Source organism: Tiliqua scincoides, chromosome 5, assembly GCF_035046505.1.
Source record: "Tiliqua scincoides isolate rTilSci1 chromosome 5, rTilSci1.hap2, whole genome shotgun sequence".
In the NCBI taxonomy this organism is placed as follows: Eukaryota; Metazoa; Chordata; class Lepidosauria; order Squamata; family Scincidae; genus Tiliqua; species Tiliqua scincoides.
This window is the reverse complement of record NC_089825.1, coordinates 44,260,820-44,280,306: the sequence shown is the minus strand read 5'-3', so window position 1 is coordinate 44,280,306 and position 19,487 is coordinate 44,260,820. Positions and strand designations below refer to the sequence as shown.

Sequence of the window (19,487 nt, the reverse complement as noted above, 5' to 3'; positions counted from 1 at the left end):
AAAGTGTCTTCAGGTCACATCTGGTGGGTGTTCTGAGGTGCAGGGAGGCCACACTTGACCTTCTGGATGCAATTGGAAGGCAGTTCTGGTCATGTCTGGGAGGTCCTTTAAGGGCTTTCCATGGACTCCAGTATCTGTGGAAATCGCTATCTGAGCCCTTCTGTGTGTCCTGGAACTGATCCCCTGTGGATACTGAGGGCCCACTGTACTCTTGCAAATTCTAATTTACAGACAGCCTTTAGGTAGGCCTTATTTTGGAGAAAAACAAATAATTAAGCATTTCCTTTCAAATTATGTAATTTGGATCTTTTTTTTAAATCCAGTGTCCAATGATATCTACACATTTTGATAAACTGCAAGGAAAGAAATGTTAGGGTTTGAAAAAGGTTACACTTTATTTCTAACCATTATTCATGCAACTCCATTTATACCATGTGGTGTTTTCTAGCAAGTTTTAAGATATTCTGCTCTCTCAAACTGAAGGCACGGCAAGTCATATCAGAATGGGTTGCAGGGAGCAGCTGAAGAAGAGTGATTGTTGGCAAAGATGGGCTTAAAGGAGGCCAAGAGCAAAACTGGGGAAGGAAGGGGAAGAAATTTTCATCTCCAAGAGGTTACTGCAAGACAAATAAGACTCTTACCAGGAGATCTGGGTAGGGGGGAAACAACACAGAAGAGGTTAAGTTAATCAAGATGAGAGATGGCCAATTTGCTGACAAGTGCTTTTGCCAAGAGAATGAGCTCAGGAGGATTTGGATCCTGATAAAGAGGAAGAAGCTCCTCATATCCTTATCTGACGTCAATGAGAGTGAAGTCTATTGACTTCTGGAAGCAGTGGATGAGGTCCCAAGAGTGATTACAGGTGAATGTCAATGTAACTGGCAAGGCTGCCAAGGAGACAAGGCAACAGAATTATCCACAGAAATCAGAACCAATAAAGAGTCAACACTTCCTGTTTTTAAAGGAAGTATAATCAATAGGCAGTGGGAGGAAATGGAGTAGGGAAATTTTAAAAATTCAAATGAAATAAAAGAGATATGATTAAATGCACTAAAAATGGAGGAATGGTCAAAGAACTTTCCCACTAAGATGGTATGGTACAAATGAAGGGAGAAAGACCTTCTTGGTGCTTGCCATCTTATTTTTTTTAGCCATAATGCAAAGCCCCCTGCTTATTGCTGCAGTACATGGCACTGAATCATAGGTGTAAAAAAAGATAGGTAAAAAAAAAAAAGCCATCTTATGTTTTTTACCCACAATGCTTATCCCCCTGCTTTTTTTTTTTTTTACCCCCTGCTTATTGCTGCATCACATGGCACTAAATCATAGGTAAAAAAAGATGGTGGCTCGACAGGAGTGCCCTGGGCCACTGCTCCCCCTACTGCCAAGATATGCCCCCAAGTCAGGTTTCAGGGAGGCTTATTTTGGCCTCAGCAGCTCCCAGTGCTTCCCGTGGAAAGCAAAAATTCAAACTAAAGGAACCTGTGAGTTTGCAAAATGGCAAGTCTGTGACTAAGGCAATTCAACATGACTTCAGGGAAGTGACTCACTATAAGCAGCATGGAAGCGGCTTATTGAAAGGAGACAATATAAAAGCCAAATGCTAACAAGAGCTAAACAACAGCTACTTGCTGGGAAATATATGGCGTCCTGAAGTGTCACTAGCTGTAAAAGGAAATGCTAGGTGGCAAAGCATAGAGCATAGTGAAGGCTGTAGACGGGCAAAGCACTCTGCTCCAGTTTCTTCCACTTGCCAAACCCCACACAGAGCCAAGGAACAACACACTATGTGGTCACTGTCTCTTTGGTGACAGTATCTTCCATACAGTGCCCTCTGCTTCCCCATTCTTTTCTGCCCAGGATGAATGCATGATTGTATGGAGAAAGGCTAGGGTACACCGCCCTACCTGAGAAATAAAAAGCTATGCCAATGGTCACTTCCAGATGTCCTGCTTGTAGCACCAGCACTGGTAGTGACATGCAAAATCACAATGTTCGTGCCACACCACAATAGAAACAGTGTATTGGAGGGGGGAAGCACAATACAATGACCCTTTCCTCCTTTGTCGTCCTTGCTGCGATCTCATGTCTTAGACATGTATGTAACAAAAAAGGGCAGGAGGTCTGGTCTAGAGGGTTGAGCCTCCATTTGCCTGAAGATAACATCCGAAGGTCGCCAGTTCGAGGCCACCGGCACCGTGCAACCTTGAAGCAGCTGACAAGCTGAGCCAAGTTATTTCCATCTGCTCTGAGCGTGGGAGGATGGAGGCCAGAATGTCCGACCAGATCAAGAAATAAACATCTGATTGTTGTGGTTTCTTGAAAGATAGAACCTTTCAAATTGTAAAAATCCCTACGGGGGTTTAAATTTGCCTGCCTATGTAAACCGCCTTGAATAAAGTCTGAGGAGAAATCTGAGGACCAAGAAAGGCGGAATAGAAATAGCTGTATTATTATTATTATTATTATTATTATTATTATTATTATTATTATTATTATTATTATTATTATTTAAAAAGATAGAACTGTCCATACTTGCAATCATTCTGCTGCTGTTCTGCTGTCATTTCCCCCCACAAGAGGTCCGATTTTCTCCTTTAATGTGTGTGGCAATTCAAATGTAGGGGAAATATAGGTGGATAATGGATGGAACATGATCTCATGTGAATTCCCACAGGTCTGAACCAAGCCTGACAATTCCAGAACAAATGCCCTTCTTCAAGTGCCCTATAACCGGAATGGCCCTTTCTCCAGCAGCCTTGGGAACAGAGAGAGCTCCCAGCTCTTCCCATGTACAGTCTGTTCCCCATACCCGGTGTCCAAATGGCAGTGCAATCACATAACCAATGCATTGAAGAAACTAAATATGACAGAGTGCAGTGCTAAAGCATTGCCACTTTCCCACGTATAACTCCAGGTCTCTACTATTTCCACAGGACCTTGCCCATTAGAAAGACTCCTATCGTCACTTACCTCACATGCAATGATATCTAAAGAGACAAAACTGCAGAGTATACAGGTGGGGCCTCGGTAGACACGGAGGATCTGTTCTCTGACCCCCTATGGATAACGAAAATCACAGACAATCCAATTCACGATCTTTGGCCCCTTATGCCCTCCAAAGGGAACTGGAGCACAGCCCTGTACACCCCCGGAGGGCTTTCTGAGGGCTTCCCGGACCTCAGAATGCCTTATATGGCATAATAATGTAAAGTTTTTTTTCAACCAAAGGCCATTCTGGAGCCTGCAGAGGCCATGGGCAGACAAGAGTGGCCTCTGCGGACTTCAGAAAGCCCTCTGGAGATGACTGGAGCACAGGTCCAGGTGGACGACCAGTCACCTCTGGAAGGCTCAGGTGGGACTCAGGGGGCACAGCTCCAGTTGCTTCAGAGGGACCCGCGTTGAGCCAGATACACGGATACGCAATGCACGGACACGAGGGCCTCACCTGTACATTATTTCAAACAACTAGCGGGCTTGCCTTTCCTGTCCTTAGCATAGTAGAGTGAAAGTGTTTTGGGTGCAATCCTGTTATCAAGACTTCATCCCTACAAAGGAATGTAAAAAAAGAAAAGAAAAAAATATTTACTAGAGAGGTTTGGACACTCACCTTACATCCCTCACACGCACTGACACCATAGTGATATCCAGAAGATTTGTCCTGACAAACAAAACAGGGCTTGTAAACACGAGGGGGAGGAAGCGGGGAAGGCGGGCTGGGAACAAGTTCCTCAGAACTGGTGCTCTGAGTTTCAATTGCTACAAAGAAAAAGAGAAAAAAGACTGTTTTAGTGCATTTAGCTACAGATTTTGCTACTGAAACCTTCCAGAAGACAAGCAAGGGTTTATTAGAGACATGTTAACTTCAGTGATCAGATCCATGCAAGGGGTCCCACAGTTTAAATGGTACCTTTTCTGAAAGACACTACATTTGAAATAGTTAAGAGTTGGGGGGGGGGGGAAATGCTAATAACAAAATAAAAACGCATAACATCACTTTCTATACTTCTCATCTTTGTAAAACAAAACAAAAATCCCAGACCTGTGGAAAAATAAAACCATTTTATTTCGTTTTTATTTATTATTTAATGGGGGGTGTGTGCATGGGTAATGACTGTGGCTGCATCTGCTGACATATCACCTACCTAGTACACTTTCAAAATGATTATAATTTATAATTATAATGTACATTTTAAATAAAAACACATTAACACCGCTTTCTGCACCTCTAACTTTTGGAAAACACAAACACCTGCGAAAAAATAAAATCATTTTCTTCCACCACGAGAAACAGTGGTGGGCTCGTTCAGACATTCAAAATCAAAATATTACTGGCTGCACCCTTTGCTGTCCTCAGGGGTGCTGTCATGCATCATAGCTAGAGGAACTGTGAAGCATGCTAGTATCTCTGAATCTCAGAAACAGCTTTGATCTCAGACCTGGCCCAGATATGGTAACATATTTTAGACCTGGCAACAGATATGGTAAAATGATTTTTCTGGGCTGTGCCACTTCAAATGGCAGCTGTGTATCGCAGGCGTGCTATTATCTAGAGAAGCGTTTCTCAACCTGTGGGTCCGGAGCCAGTTCCAGGTGGGTTCCCATTCATTTCAATATTTTATTTTTAATATATTAGACTTGATGCTACCATGGTATGCATTTGGGAAATGTCACAGATCTGTACTTTTAACAGGCTACTGTGAAGATGCTTTTAACAATGATAGTAACTGGGACTTGCTCCTGGGTAAGTGTGGGTAGGATTGCAGTCTAGGATTGTTAAAAATTTTCCTGCTTGATGATGTCACTTCTGGTCATGACATCACTTCCAGCGGGTCCTGACAGATTCTCATTCCAAAAAGTGGGTCCTGGTGCTAAATGAGTGGGAACCACTGGTCTACACTTTATATATCTGCTACATAAAGTGTTATGAAGGTCAGCAAATACTTCTCTGATGTATGGTAGGTTCTCTCTCTGGCAGTCTTCTGCCATCGGGTAAAGATTTGCCTTTTTCCTTTGTTTTATCAGTATAAATACTGCATAATACTTTTTTTTTTTTTTTTGCTTTCAGTCTCTTTCTGATTTGGTTTGCATTTTTCTACTGATTGTTTGATTACTTATATTTACACTTTAATTATGAGCATTTTGAGCTACCTTGAGTCTGTAAGGAGAAATGGAAAATAATTAAACACTTTTAGACAAAGAATTACATAGCATTATGCTACAAATTGCACAACTTTAGAAACAGCTGTGATCTTAGACTTGGCCTACACATACAATGTACATGGTAAAACGATTTCTGGACTGTGCTACTTTGAAGAGCAGGCACGCACAGTAAAGAGAGGCTCCATATTTGAATTATTGTCCCTTCACACCAACTTCCTACACCAAACAGAAAGCTAAGCTTGAGAAGGCTACACTAGAACCTATCTCCTTGACACCTACTTTTCTATGTGTGAAGAGTTGGGTGTGTGCCTGTGCGTTTTCAGATGGAGAGGCATTCCATCGTGTGAGCCCTATGGTATATCTCAAATGGTACAGTCTTAGAATAGTCTCACCACGTGACTTGCTATTTGTGTAGAACCTAGTTATTCCTGAATCACAGAAAAATTCTCTTAACAATCATTAAATATGTTTTGGAACATATACACTAATCCACTGCAATCCTACAGCATATTACAGAAAGGCAGAAGTCTGAAGGATGAAGATTGAAGGTGATCCTAGCAGCAATATTAAAACAGTGTCGCAGACAGATATACTAGTGCATATACTTAAGATTTAGGTGCCTGAAATCCATCACTCTACCCATTTACTGTAGCTGTACTGTATAATACATGGTCTAGTTCTGCTGTTTTGGAGGACATTTTCACGCTTGACACTAAAAAATACATTTGAACCTCTCTGGAGCTATTTTGCCAAGTGAAAATGATGTGAAGGTGGAAGAGAAATTGAATATACCTTCCAGCCAATGCATGTTCTACATTTGCATTACAGACTGATTTAAGCACAGTGGGAAAGAAACACCCTTAGGCAAAGATGCTGAGTTTGCCCAAAGATGTAGGGAAATTGCAAGGACCCTAGCAGAAAGAGGAAGGGAAAAAGTTCCACAGAGAAGGAGGTGCTGGCATCCCAAGATGTTGCTCTCTATAGGAAAACAAATATTGATTCAAATTTACAACATGTGATACTTGCCATGTTTCTCATAAGCTGTCTTTTTATTGACCCATGTTTCATCATCAATGATTGTTCATCAAAGTTATCTGATTTGAAACTGCGAATGTCAGAGAGTTCTTGATTATTCCTCAGATTGCTGGATAAGTTGTCCTTTGCCTGGTGAAGTTACAATCAATTTCAGAACGGGTGTACTTACTCCAAACAGAGATAACAGATAAAGCTGGATGCCAAGACACCTAAGGGCTGGTTTAGAACTATTCATAGTATACGCTTAGCTGTCCTTTTTATTTTTGAGTCACTCAAATTGCCATAGCATGGTGTGGTCTGGACAGAAAACGAAAAAGAAAAAAGCTGGTGGAGTGGTAGTGTGAATAAGCCCTAAGTAGATGGACAGAAAAACAAAGGTCAAGCTATAAGGGACTGAAAGTGGAGCTTCCATAAGTGCAGCACAGCTTCCAAGATCCTCTTTTTAAACACAGACTTCTAAACACTTCTTGGCCTGAAAGGGCAGTTCTTAAACTCAAGGGCAAGTCAGGCTTCATTTTTGATGCAGAGCAAAGTGCTGTGCTGGGCAAAAACAAATGCAAATGTCCACTGCTTTTGTGGTGGGACATTCAAAATTAAGGCACCCATGCATCTCAGCCTGTGGTTAAAGGAATTTCATTCCCTATAATAATGAAACAAAGAACTCAATGAAATCAAATATTGGATAACAACAGTGACCTGCACTTATCTTTTTCAGCAGAGATGCACACTTGGTCATTTGCATCTTTTAGTGAATGATGTAGGCTGGTGGGAGAATATGGAAGGTTTTGAGGCATACAGAACTCTTTATCAAGCATTTTATCAAGTAAACATGTGCAGCTCTAGAAAGATTATTAAAATACTTCCCAGGTGAAAGGCAAAATTACAACATTCTCAATAGTATTTTTTGTTGCTATTTCGGACAGGCATGGAGTGCTCTGGGAATCGATTGGTGCAGAGTTTTCCTCCTTCAATCAATAATCTATTAGTCCCTTTAAATTAAAATTAGATTCATCAAATGCCCTTGAGGGACCTCAAACAATCTGCTCTTCTCATTTCATGCATACTTTTGTACTGCTCCCAATCAGGCTAGGTGAGAATATAATTTTTAGTTTGGAAACCACATGATTGGGTCACTCAGCTGTATTCATCTAAAACACAGTTTTTATCAGAGGGAAATATTTCAACAAAATAAGTGTACTTTTCTACATTTTTTTTTCTGGACTCAGTGTAAATAAAAACCAGCATCTTTCATTGACAGTGGTCAAAATGGAGTCTCTACAGGGAAGCAAAATGCAGGTTCAAAGAAGTGGCTGTGGATAAGCAGGTCAATTAGACTCAAATCTGAGTCAACAACTTAAGATGCTGAAAAGCCCAAGACAGAAGTGTCTGGCGGAACAGGCTTCAAGTTGACAAACTTGGGAAAATGTATCTCTAAAAGCTATAAAACAGTAAGCCACGTACTGGAGCGCATGGCAGAGGAATAAAACTGCTACTGAATTTATCCATTGCAGCAAAATACTAATACAGCTGGAAGTGTTCAGCTGCCAAAAGACGTCTATGGCACTTATGTGCAGAATTATTGAACCCGAGGAACCTGGAATACTTCCAGCTCTGCAAGATTTCTTATGCATGGACTTACAACTGCTGTTTTACTGCCAGACATCATGGAAAGAGTTCTAATGGCATGCGCATGTTGTACACTGCAGCAACCTCACTCACAACTGGGTCAGTGTAATACTCAGTGTTCCCAAATCAAAGCAGATGTTGAACATTAACACACAGAAGCAGAAGCAACCACACACACTTGCCCATGCACTCTTCAGAAGATGTACAACAGAGTGCTGGAGGACAAGACTGGTGTGTTACCCAAATTGCATTGGATTGTTGATCTGGACAGTCAAGGAAGCACAAAGGGGAGTGAGGGTGGCAAGACAACTACGTAACAGTTTATCAGCCCAATTCCATCCTCCACCACACTATAGCATCCACCCACACCAATGGAGCACACACTGCATGCTAGAGGCAACCAGAAGGCCAACAAGAGATAAGTAAAATAATTTTTGTTTACCCCTTGATTGGCCTTCTTGCCACCTATGGGTCTTGTCAGACTCACCCCAGTTATATAGCTGGTATAAGTCCAAAAAGAGGAAAGGGACAGAGCAGGTTGGGAAATGAGGGGTGGGATCCAGCATGTGCTTTTGCTGCCAAGATGCACCAGTCTGCTCCTTGTCCCTTGGCCTCTCTCCCTGTTCCAAATATCCCCTGAACTTCCCACAATCCACCCTGCTGCCACCTTACCTAGTCTGGAGGAATGTTGAGGTGAGTCTGGCACATGAGCAGTACTACGGACCATTTCCACCAGCGGTGCATCTTTCACACTGCCACAACAGGGTCTACAGTAGTGGACCACTAGATCTGCTGTTGTAGGTGCTTGATAGGAATTGGGCCCAAACTATCTGTGAGTTGTTTCATAATTCCCAAAGATAGAAGCTTCCTAGTTATGCAAGGGGCTAGTGGTGAGCATTGTTGGATGGAAGGATTTAGCACTCTTCACAGAGACAAAAGAGGGTGAAGTGGACATTGGATTGGCTGTTAGAACCATGGAGGTGTATGGTTGCTAAATGGATGGCAGCACCTAGCATGGGCAGTGATATCAGTGGCCCACAACCAGTGCTACTATCCATTCATCACCTGCACACCCACAGTGCATTGAAGCTGTAGCTCATAATGCTGTCCGATAAGGTCATTGGTTTCCCTTCCACTATTCATTTTTATTTTTGGCATATTTTTCACATTTCAACCCTATCCTTCCTTCAAGAAGCACAGAGTAGGGCATACGGCTCTTCCCCCTTTAAGTTTCACAACAACCCTGTGAAGTAGGTTAGCCTGAGAGTGACTATCTCAAGATCATCCAGTAGGCTGCATGGCTGAAAGGGATCTGAAACTGGTGATTTGAGGGACAACCACTGCATGACTCATAATTTAAAAAAAAAAATGACTACAAGATCTGGTGGGGGGAACACCTCATCAAACCCCTGTACAACACTGGAGGAACAGGCTGTTAGTTTAGAAACAACTAGAATTACAACAATTCAGACTGACAGTAAAGGATTCAATTAGTAAAACATTATAAAACCAGGCCCTTGTTGTAGAGTAAGAGGCTTAACAGAAATGAAAGGTGCTTTGTATATGAACAAAGTCACTCCCACTGTCTGAACAAAGCAGGAAGGGAAGCAAAAGGCTAGTTCCAGTACTTTATGTGCAGAAAGTTGTGAGTTGGTAGCAAAAGTGTAGACTCCCAGCCATCACAGCACTAAAGAAACCCCATAATTCTAGGAAGAGATTTCCTCCAAGTGAGAAAATAATGTTTCTTGTTGGCATCCTTCAGTCTCGGAAGACTATGGTATCGCGCTCTGAATGGTGGTTCTGGAACAGAGTGTCCTCTCCAGTGCGTGAAGCCTGGGTAAAGTAGGTATGGAGGATAGGCTGTTTACCCATGCAGCAAATCCCCCCTCTCCATGTCGCTGTAATGGTCCAATGGAAAGACAGAAGCCAATACAGTTGGTTCCAGCGGCGTCGCAGGAGTTGCCAGAACGTGACTGTGTTCAGCCATGAACTGCCTCAGGGACTCCGGCTCCGGATTTTGCCTTGAGGTTGACTCCTGAAGCCTTTTCCATAACTGGATGTAGCCACAAGGCAGTGGAGGTTTGGGATCAGAGTTTTCCTTCTCTCAGATGAGCTGCCTTACCAGGCTAAGGAGTCCCGTCAAAAAATGGATCGCAGCATGATCACTGTTCCCCAATGGCTCAGTAACGTTTACATCTCTAACCAGGTCCTGCGTACCGCACAATATTAAATCCAGAGTCACCTGTCCTCTGGTGGGCTCCGTGACTAGCTGATCTAAGCCACAGTCATTTAGCACGTCAAGAAATTCGGTTTCCTTATCGTGACCAGAACACAAATTGACCCAGTCAATATGAGGATAATTGAAGTCCCCCATGATTACAACCCTGTCCCTCCTTGTCACCTCCCTGATCTGTTTCCTCATTTCAAGGTCCCCATCAGATTTCTGGTCTGGAGGACGATAGCACGCCCCCAGTATTACATCGCTGCACAAGCCTGGTAATTTAACCCACAGAGATTCTACGGTGGAGTCAGACCCACCTTCAATCTCTACTTTGCTGGATTCTATCCCTTTCTTAACATAAAGGGCCACCCCACCTCCAACATGCCCCTGCCTGTCCCTCCTGTAGAGTTTATAGCCCGGGATTGCGGTATCCCACTGATTCTCCGCATTCCACCAGGTTTCCGTTATGCCCACTATGTCAATGTTTTCCCTTGTCACCAGACATTCCAGTTCTCCCACCTTTGCTCGTAGACTTCGGGCATTCGCATAAAAGCATTTATACACGGAATGCCCCAGGATGGGCTGCTTATTTGCTCCTTTGTCCCCGCATCCTCTCATTGTGCCAAACCGTCTATCACATCCCATCACCCTACCTTTCCCAATTTCTTCTCCTACCCTGCCTTTGTCTTGTTGTTCTCTAACCTCAGGTCTCATGTACCTGGTGGCTGTTTAGTCACCTTTTACAACAAGTACAGCCAAACTGAGGGCCTATTCTTATCTCCCAGCCCCCAGGGGTAAAAAAAAAATAATGTTTATGTCATTACCATTCCTCAACAATCTTGATCCAACATGAGCTACTTAAGCATTCTTTAAACAATAGCTTCAAGTCACAATTCTTCACCTTTGAATATTGTTTGGAATAAAGTTTAGCGAAAGGAGCAGATTAAGATCTTCAAGGAAGTGAAGGGTGCTTTACAAGGGACAATTTACGGCTAGCTAAGCCACAATGACAGATAGAAGGATTTTATGCTGTGGCTGATTAAAAGCAGGGCAAGCATTTATGAAATCTTTCATTTTTACTGCAAATGCAGATTATTAAAAATCCTTGGGTTTTAATGCACTCCTCAGACAGCTGAGCCTTAAAAGAATCAGAAGTTGTAAACCAAATGGCATTTCCTGCATAGCCCCAAGGGAAGCTGGAACATTGAGCTCCGAATCCCTGGTGGGCAGCAATTTGAGCTAATTAGGGTGAATGGCAAAGTGTTGCATTCGGTCAAAACATTCCGTTAACCCTCACTTTTATTGGCACCAAAAAAGAGTCAGTCTGGATATTTGTGCATGAGTGTGCGCGTGAGAGTGTGTGCCCCCGTGTACAAATTCACTGCTGAAGTGCAAAGCACACAGCTCACATACATTAAACTGAAAGTCAAAGGAAACGGCAAAGTTCAACTAGAGTACAAGTAATTAGAACCAGATTCTTTGCCCCTTGTATGTGTGCTTCATTGTAGAAGTTCTTTATAAGTCTCCAAACAACCCCCCCCCCCACATGATTTAATTTTCATGTCTCGTCTGGGGCAAAAAAAAAATCTGCTTTTAATAATCTTAAAGGGAAGAAAAAGAAGAAACATCTATGCATCGAGAAAGTGGTTTTTGCTTATTTAAATGCACTCTCTTTAAATGCAGTACTCAAAACAATCCATGAAATGCTAGCTCCCTATTGTTTAAAAAAATGCATTGAGTTTGCCATTTGCAGTGCTGTTTTTAAGCAAAACGTGACATTAGGAAGGTAGACACAAAAGCAAGTGGGGGTGGGCAGAGGAGAAAGAAAACATGATCCTGGAGGACTGCCAGCCTTGACTTGGTAACCTGGCCATGACCCTCCAGTGAGTGTGTGTTTGACCCGGTCATATAAGGCTCTGGCTGAGTCCTGTTGCTGGGCTATGACGACTCCCCGCTATTCTTGCTACACGTCTACAACAGGTGCAGACCACAGATGCCAGTGACAAGAAACCACAAAGACATGATAGCTAAAAAGCTTTGATTCCCTATTGTTTTGGAAACAAGGTTTTTCTTCCTACAAAAATAGTGAAACTAAGAATCCTGAAGCCCAGTCTTCTAACTGAGCTGCCAGTATTGTTCCACAGATTCTACACACTCACACAGACAGGACAGGAATTAAATAGGGCTGACCAACATTGATCTGATGCCGTAACTACAAAAACTGTTGTTGTTGTTGGCAACCTTCAGTCTCGAAAGACTATGGTATCGCGCTCTGAATGGTGGTTCTGGAACAGCGTCTAGTATGGCTGAAAGGGCCGATTTGGGAGTGACAATCCCTTCCACACCGGGAGCAAGTGCACTCTGTCCCTGGTCTGTCTCCCTGGCTATGGGCCTTCCTTCTTTGCCTCAGACTGTTGGCCAAGTGTCTCTTCAAACTGGGAAAGGCCATGCTGCACAGTCTGCCTCCAAGCGGGCCGCTCAGAGGCCAGGGTTTCCCACCTGTTGAGGTCCACTCCTAAGGCCTTCAGATCCCTCTTGCAGATGTCCTTGTATCGCAGCTGTGGTCTACCTATAGGGCACTTTCCTTGCATGAGTTCTCCATAGAGGAGATCCTAGAGATCTCATAGAGGAGATCCATAGAGGAGATCCAAAAACTGTATGATCTGAAAAAGCAGAGCTGTCACAAAGGGGGTGCGGACTGCACTTTGTGATACCACTGAAGGGGGCACTCAAAGCTCAACCTCCTCCTCACTCTGCAGCCCAGGTCTACCCAAACCCAGGGAGACTTTGCTGCAGCTGGAAATGTCTCTGGAGTCCAAGTCTGCCACGCTTTCTGAGGGGGAGCCCAGGTCGACCGCCTGGTCTCCATCTTTCGCTCCCTGCAGTCAGACTTTTCTGTCCACAAGGGTGACACCATGAGTTACTGCACCAACCCTAGTGACATCACTGTTGAAAGTCGTGCCTGGCAGGCCTGAAACCCTTGCAAAACAGTGCAGACAGTGCTGGGGCAAGATTTGAAGTGGGTCAAATGGTAAATGAGTGAAATGTTATTTTCTTGATGCAGATTCTTAATTCCTATTGGCTCCATATGCTGTTCAATCCCAGTTTAGACTTTTGAGAGATAAGAAACCACTAGGCAGCAAAATATAAAGGACGGCAATTAGGTTATTCCAGGGACTAATGCCAATTGACTTAAAAAGGAACCAAGTTCCTTTATTATCTCACATCTTTCTGCTGTAATAAGTTAATGCTTTACCAGCTATTACACTCATCTTTGTCTTTAAAACTATTATTTTGTGCAACATATCATTTTAATTCTAGGTCATAATTTTCAGAATATTGATTTTATTCAAGGCAGAGTTCAGCTTTTTAAGACAGGGTGGGTTTTAAAAAAGGATCAGAATCAGCTAATTGCTATCTGCTGTAGTTATACAATGGGCCAAAAGCCAAAGAAAAAGAAAAAAAGTTCCCTTTAGTCTGATTTCTATTATGATGGCAAGTTCTTCAGTGGTACAAGAAGTCCTGTAAGATTACATGCGTGCACAGATTTTTCTTCATTGACACTTATCTTTTTCCCCTTCATTTTGGGGAAAAACAATTGAACATGATTTCTGAGATCTCTACCAGGTACAGGTGCTTAAGGACAGGTCACTTAAGGACGGGAATACTTTCTCTGATCCCCATTGTTATGCGATTAGGCCATTAAGTGAACATTCAGTCCAATCTATTGCCTTTGTTGTGTAGACAGACACTCCCTACCAGACACTAATTGGCTGCACAGGCTACTGGAGATAGATTACCTCTTCTTTGCATTAAGAGCCTCTCTGTTGTGTAAAAATACACTCTGCTGCAGGCTATGGGAGACACGATTGCCTCATTAACAGCATCTTTATTGTGCTTTGACCACTGTCATATATGCGGTCCATTGTTAAGCGAACAGTTGTTAAGCAGCGCACATCTGTAATGTATAATCTCATGGCACCTGAAATGTTAAAAGGTTTGTTTTCAGCTTTTGTAAGCTGAATACCTCTTCAATTCACACCCAACAAAGTACCCTCCAAACCTTACTAAAACTTTTGCCCGAATGTCTTTACAGACCACAAGACTCTTTGTTGTGATTGCTGCAACAGGCTAACATGGCTATACCTCTGGAATTTATTGTATAGCATGCAGAGCGTCTACAAAACGCTTGTCAAAATTTCTTCACACAATTCAGTACTCTGGACTCCAGATATGGGGACTTGTTTCCAGGTAATGTCTTCCACATTTTCCTTTCTGTGTGGAAAATATGACATTGGACTCCTTGTGGATCTGAAGAGGAATACTCTGTAAAAGGGTTATTTCTGAAGATGTCTCCATATGGTGGCCCTCTCTCAGCAGTCCATGATCATTTGGCTATATGGATACCTGTTCGGTTAGGGTCCTACACTTTAGTGAGGACATGTGGATTATGCAATTAAGTCACATCTGGATTTAAATCCTCTTTCCCTGCTGAAGCCTCCCGGTTTTCCCCTGCTGGATACAGCATACCCAGTTTTTGCCCAGCTGCACCTGTGGGGGGAAGGAAGGCCAAGATTGGGCTAATCCCAGATTAGCATCCCAGATTAGCATAAGGGATTTGTTTTCTGTGGAATAAGGTATCTGGGGTCTCTGTCCGGTTTTGTTACAGGAACTATAGGTAGAAGACAGCCCTGCAAATGAACTATAATTGCAGATGTCCATATCAAATGTATTCTGTATACCTCCTTTGTTACTCCCTTCACCTCAGAGGAAACTGCATCTACATCAGCAATCAGCCTTATTTTGCTCCACCCAACAGCCTGTTACAAGTTCCAGAAGGGGGCTATAGATGCTGGGACCCACCCACCTTCAGCAGCGTGCAGATCTGTGTTTGCCAAGCACTGTTATGTAGCCTATCACCAAAGTCCTTCCAGGTGCCCTGGTTCCTTTGCTTTTGTTTAGTGGCTTTTCCCATTTACTCTTAGCCAGAATTGCAGGTAGGGATCTCAGGCATGTCATGTAAATACAATTCATGCGATGAGCTAACCATAACTATTTAAAGAAGCTAGGGCTTCTCCTCACATTGACAGCAATAATAAATTCACTTCTCAAGAGCTGCAAAGCCCCATGCAAGTCAAGTTGGCCCTGCTGCTTTCAACAAGGCTTACACCTAGGTAAGAACAGCACAGAACTGCAGGTTGAAGAACAGATACTTCTTGCTCAGAAGGTATTTCCGTGTGCATTCCGAGTGCCAACTTCCAGCTTAAAAAAATCCAACACTAGCACTCTGCTCTCTGCTGCCAACTGAGACCTGAAAAGTCCCGAAAGCTGTGAGAGTATGAATAAGATCCTCTCCCCCAGTGCCTTTCATCGGGAAATGGCTGTGTTCCAATTGCAATACAGTAACCTAAGCTGTCGGAATCATGTATCAGCAGCCACTAGAGTTAATGTGAATATTGACCCTGGCCCTGTGACAGGAGTACATCTTTTTGTAATGCCGGCCTGGATCATCCGATTTGTGTCAGAAAATAAAGATGAGTGCCTTATCAACATGCTGTTATGTGGAGATGCGGAGAGGTGGTTGCGGTAATGAATGTGGATGCAAACTCATCAAAAGGCTGCCATTTGTTTCCCCTTTCAAGTTTAAGGGCTTATGCATTTTTAAGCAAGTGGCACTTCAGTTTGCTTGCTGGCTGCAAATACTTCGCATGCAGAAAGAGCCAAGCAACCTTGCATGGAATATGCTCTATTTTAGATATCTGCTTCAAAAGGAGCACATATGGAGCAGACAAATCCCCCCCCCCGCCATACACTCCCTTTGTCAAATGAACATTTGCAATGTTTCAATGCTTTTATTCTCCTGGTGGTTTCTTTTCAGCCTCACTTGCCTCCTCCTCCTTTGCCCTCACTGCCCTGAGCCTCATTTGTCCACTCTGCCTTTTCATCTAACTGGCACCAGTCCCTTGATTGCCTATTACTTGACCACAATCAAACATTGCCAAATGCTCCATGCAGACCAGAATGCCAGGGGTGAAGCCCCTGGCTCCTTGCAGAGTGAGCAGCTCCATCCACCCTCCCCAACCAGAAAGAGCCTTCCACAAGGCTCTTTTGACTGGCCAAGCCCTGAAATAGCAGGGATTTCTGAGCAGAAACAGGGAGATTAGATCCAGGAAGGAAGCCTGAAGGCACACATGCCAGCATTTCTCAGAGTGGCTGAGGTCTACCACAGCTGGCTTGCCAGAATTTTGCTCAAGCTGGGTCTTCCCCAAGAACCAATGGAAAAGAATCAGTACTGGGGAAGGAGAAAATAAACAAGCCCCCAAACATTCAGAGCACAGTTTATTCGAACACAAAGCAAAGCAGGTTATGCAAAAGAAAAAGTACAGATGAACCAATGCAGAAGCCATTAAGAATGACACGGTGCAGAAACATTTCTTTCATTTACTGCCTTTAGAATCCCTATTCTTGTCTCAACTTCAGAGTTGGATGTTAGATCCTAATCTGCAAGAACAGAAGTTGCACTATTGGCATCTATTGCTAATGCTTCAAGAGGAGGGAAAAAGGAGACTGTACTATACAGTTTTGGGGGGGAAAGGGAAGCAGAGACCAGAGGGTTGCAAATTATTTCTGCTGATAGAAATTTTGTAAGTGAAAACAGATAAAACAAATGTTCTTTGCTTTCCTCTTATCATGTAAAACTTTGTCCCCCAATATCTCAGGTTTAAGTGAAGTTGTTTAATTTTTATTTATTTTTCACATTTTAATGCTGCACTTTCTCAAAGGAGCTCAGGAAGGTGAATATAGTTCCTTTCCTCTTTGTTCTCCTCAACAACTCTGTGAGGTAGGTTAGGCTGAGGGATAGTGACTGGTGAAATGTTACCTAGGAAGCTTCGTGGTTGAGCTGGGACTTGAACTTGGATCTTGCAGGTCTAAGCCCAACTCTTAAACCACTACACCATCCTGGCTCTTGTGTTTTTGCCATTGTGTTTTACCTATGGAGAACTCATGCAAGGAAAGCGCCCTACAGGTAGACCACAGCTGCGATACAAGGACATCTGCAAGAGGGATCTGAAGGCCTTAGGAATGGACCTCAACAAGTGGGAAACCCTGGCCTCTGAGCGGCCCGCTTGGAGGCAGGCTGTGCAGCATGGCCTTTCCCAGTTTGAAGAGACACTTTGCCAACAGTCTGAGGCTAAGAGGCAAAGAAGGAAGGCCCATAGCCAGGGAGACAGACCAGGGACAGACTGCACTTGCTCCCGGTGTGGAAGGGATTGTCACTCCCGGATTGGCCTTTTCAGCCACACTAGACGCTGTGCCAGAACCACCTTTCAGAGCGCGATACCATAGTCTTTCGAGACTGAAGGTTGCCAATACAGGCTGACAAGAAGCCCTCTGAGTTGTGGTGCTACCCCTCGCCACCTCTACTAGCTCCCCCCTCAACCTTTAAAGGAGGGCCCAATTGTGGGATTTCACAAGATGAAATGTAAACAAATATCTTCCAACGAGCACTAGTGGAAGGTTTCAGGGGGTATGGGACAAAGTTCTGCCCTGGGTTTTCTAAGACACCCTCTCCTCCACCTACTCTTGATGCCCTACTGGGTGGTACTTGTGCCACGTACTGAAGGCTCAGGGGTTCTTCTGGGCAACTGAACCCTCTGATTGCTTTTTGCTCTCAGGCAGCATCTGACCTGGCCAACCCCTGCCACTGCCCCAGATTTAATGCCTTTAAATTTTGCCTTGAGTCTTTAACTGGATTCAGGGTTAAACTATATATTATGTTAAAGCACTGATGTGCTTGTTTTTTACTATCCAAATAGCAGACATGCTCCTTTCCCTGATCCCAACTGTGGTGGGGAGGAGAGAAAGAGCTTAAACCCTTCACCCCACACCAAAAGTGCCAATCCACAGGTGTTATAAAGAGAATTAAAAAAAACACATCATTTTCCAATACATGCTTAGTATAACATGTGGTTTGGTTGACCATCACTTCAAGAAGGGAAAAGACAAGAATAAGCTTCAAATTGCAAATCAAATGAACTTTCAGCTTTCACTGTACATTTAAACACCATTCTCAAGTCAGCAACTTTGCCACAAATATGGTTGTAGATCCCCTCCCCTGTTATTTAAGGGACTTTGGATTTGAACTGTGTTTTTCAAAAGGAAGCACTTGTATTTTATGAAAAAAATGCTCTTTAAACAAACTGCATAAGTCTTATTAGTTTTTTTCGCTAACACATCTGCCATAAATGTGTTTTACATTTATGCTCCTGAATAGGAACTTTTCATAAGAAGCCTTTCTATAAGATTATTTATCACACATCCTGGCTTGAAGCCAGAGAAAATATGGGAGGTTTAATACCTTTAATCCATTACACAGTTGTCAAATATCATGCAGACGGACTAAAACTCCAGTGTTCTAATCACGTGTAGTAAAATCGACCTGTCAAGTGATATTTCACGTGCCGCTTTACTTCTCAATTTTTGTGACTATTTAATTAAAGGAATTTGAAACTCTGCAGCACAGTAAAGTCTTGAAATTAATGCACTGACTTAATGATCAGAAATATTTCAAGGTTAGTACCACATTCTTTGAAAATTACAGATCGTCCCAATTAATTGGGATTCCAGATGCACCGATGTGCGACATTAATTGATTTACATACCTTCCTTTTCCATGTCCATTGGAAAGGGCCATTAGACAATCCAGTGGAGATATTTGAGTTATGTTTGCAATATTCTTAAAAAGAGACAGCTTGCATCTCTCTAAGTTGATTAAAACTTCAAACACAGAGCACATTTTAGACAGAACGATGTTGTTACTTCACATTTAGCAATTGGAATCATTGTTTGATTTTTAAGAGCTGATTTTTAAGATTCATAACAATCTTGCTTTCCAATAATAATAATATCACCTCTAAGTTGTGATGTAATAAAGTCTCCAAGATATGAATTGGCAAATTAAACGGGTTTCACTTACAAAGTTAAAGGCAGTACCAGAAAGGTCCCCATTGTTCCCAGCAAGTCTCTTATGTGTTCTCTGTAGAATTTATGTTTTGTCAGCACTAAGAAACACCAGTGCACTCGGCAATTGTTTAACTAATTGGCCATATCCCTACTTGGAACAAACAACTGGTATAGGTACTGAGGATGCTCTGGGAGTGTGCACAAAGCACAGCAAACAAGATTTTTCAACATTTCCCCATCAGCATTTCTGCCAGATCTCCTTCCCCAAACTATTATGCTTTAAGTTTTTCAGAGGCTAAATTATACAGCTTGTGAAGTGGTGGGGAGAGTTGGCACATGACAGCTACCAATTGGGAAACTGATTTTGGCGTGCATACAGTTTTTGTTCCATGAGTCTTTATCTGTCCTCAAATTGTTATTTGAATAAAGGATGATGTATTATTGAGTTGGGGGGGAGTTCATTGGGAGGAAAGTTGCT

The 19,487-nt window shown here is 42.9% G+C and overlaps 1 protein-coding gene across 4 annotated transcripts in view; it reads right to left on the bottom strand.

The window, feature by feature from the left end:
* Positions 1-19,487, bottom strand: part of RARB (retinoic acid receptor beta) — a 237,221-nt gene that overhangs the window by 71,388 nt on the left and 146,346 nt on the right. For 3 of the 4 annotated variants that reach the window (XM_066627897.1, XM_066627896.1, XM_066627898.1), the window contains exon 2: positions 3,611-3,759. The exons of the other annotated variant lie outside the window; for it this stretch is intronic. In XM_066627897.1, coding sequence (XP_066483994.1) covers positions 3,611-3,759 — 149 coding nt within the window. The remainder of the gene's footprint in view (positions 1-3,610; positions 3,760-19,487) is intronic. 4 annotated transcript variants of the gene reach the window in all.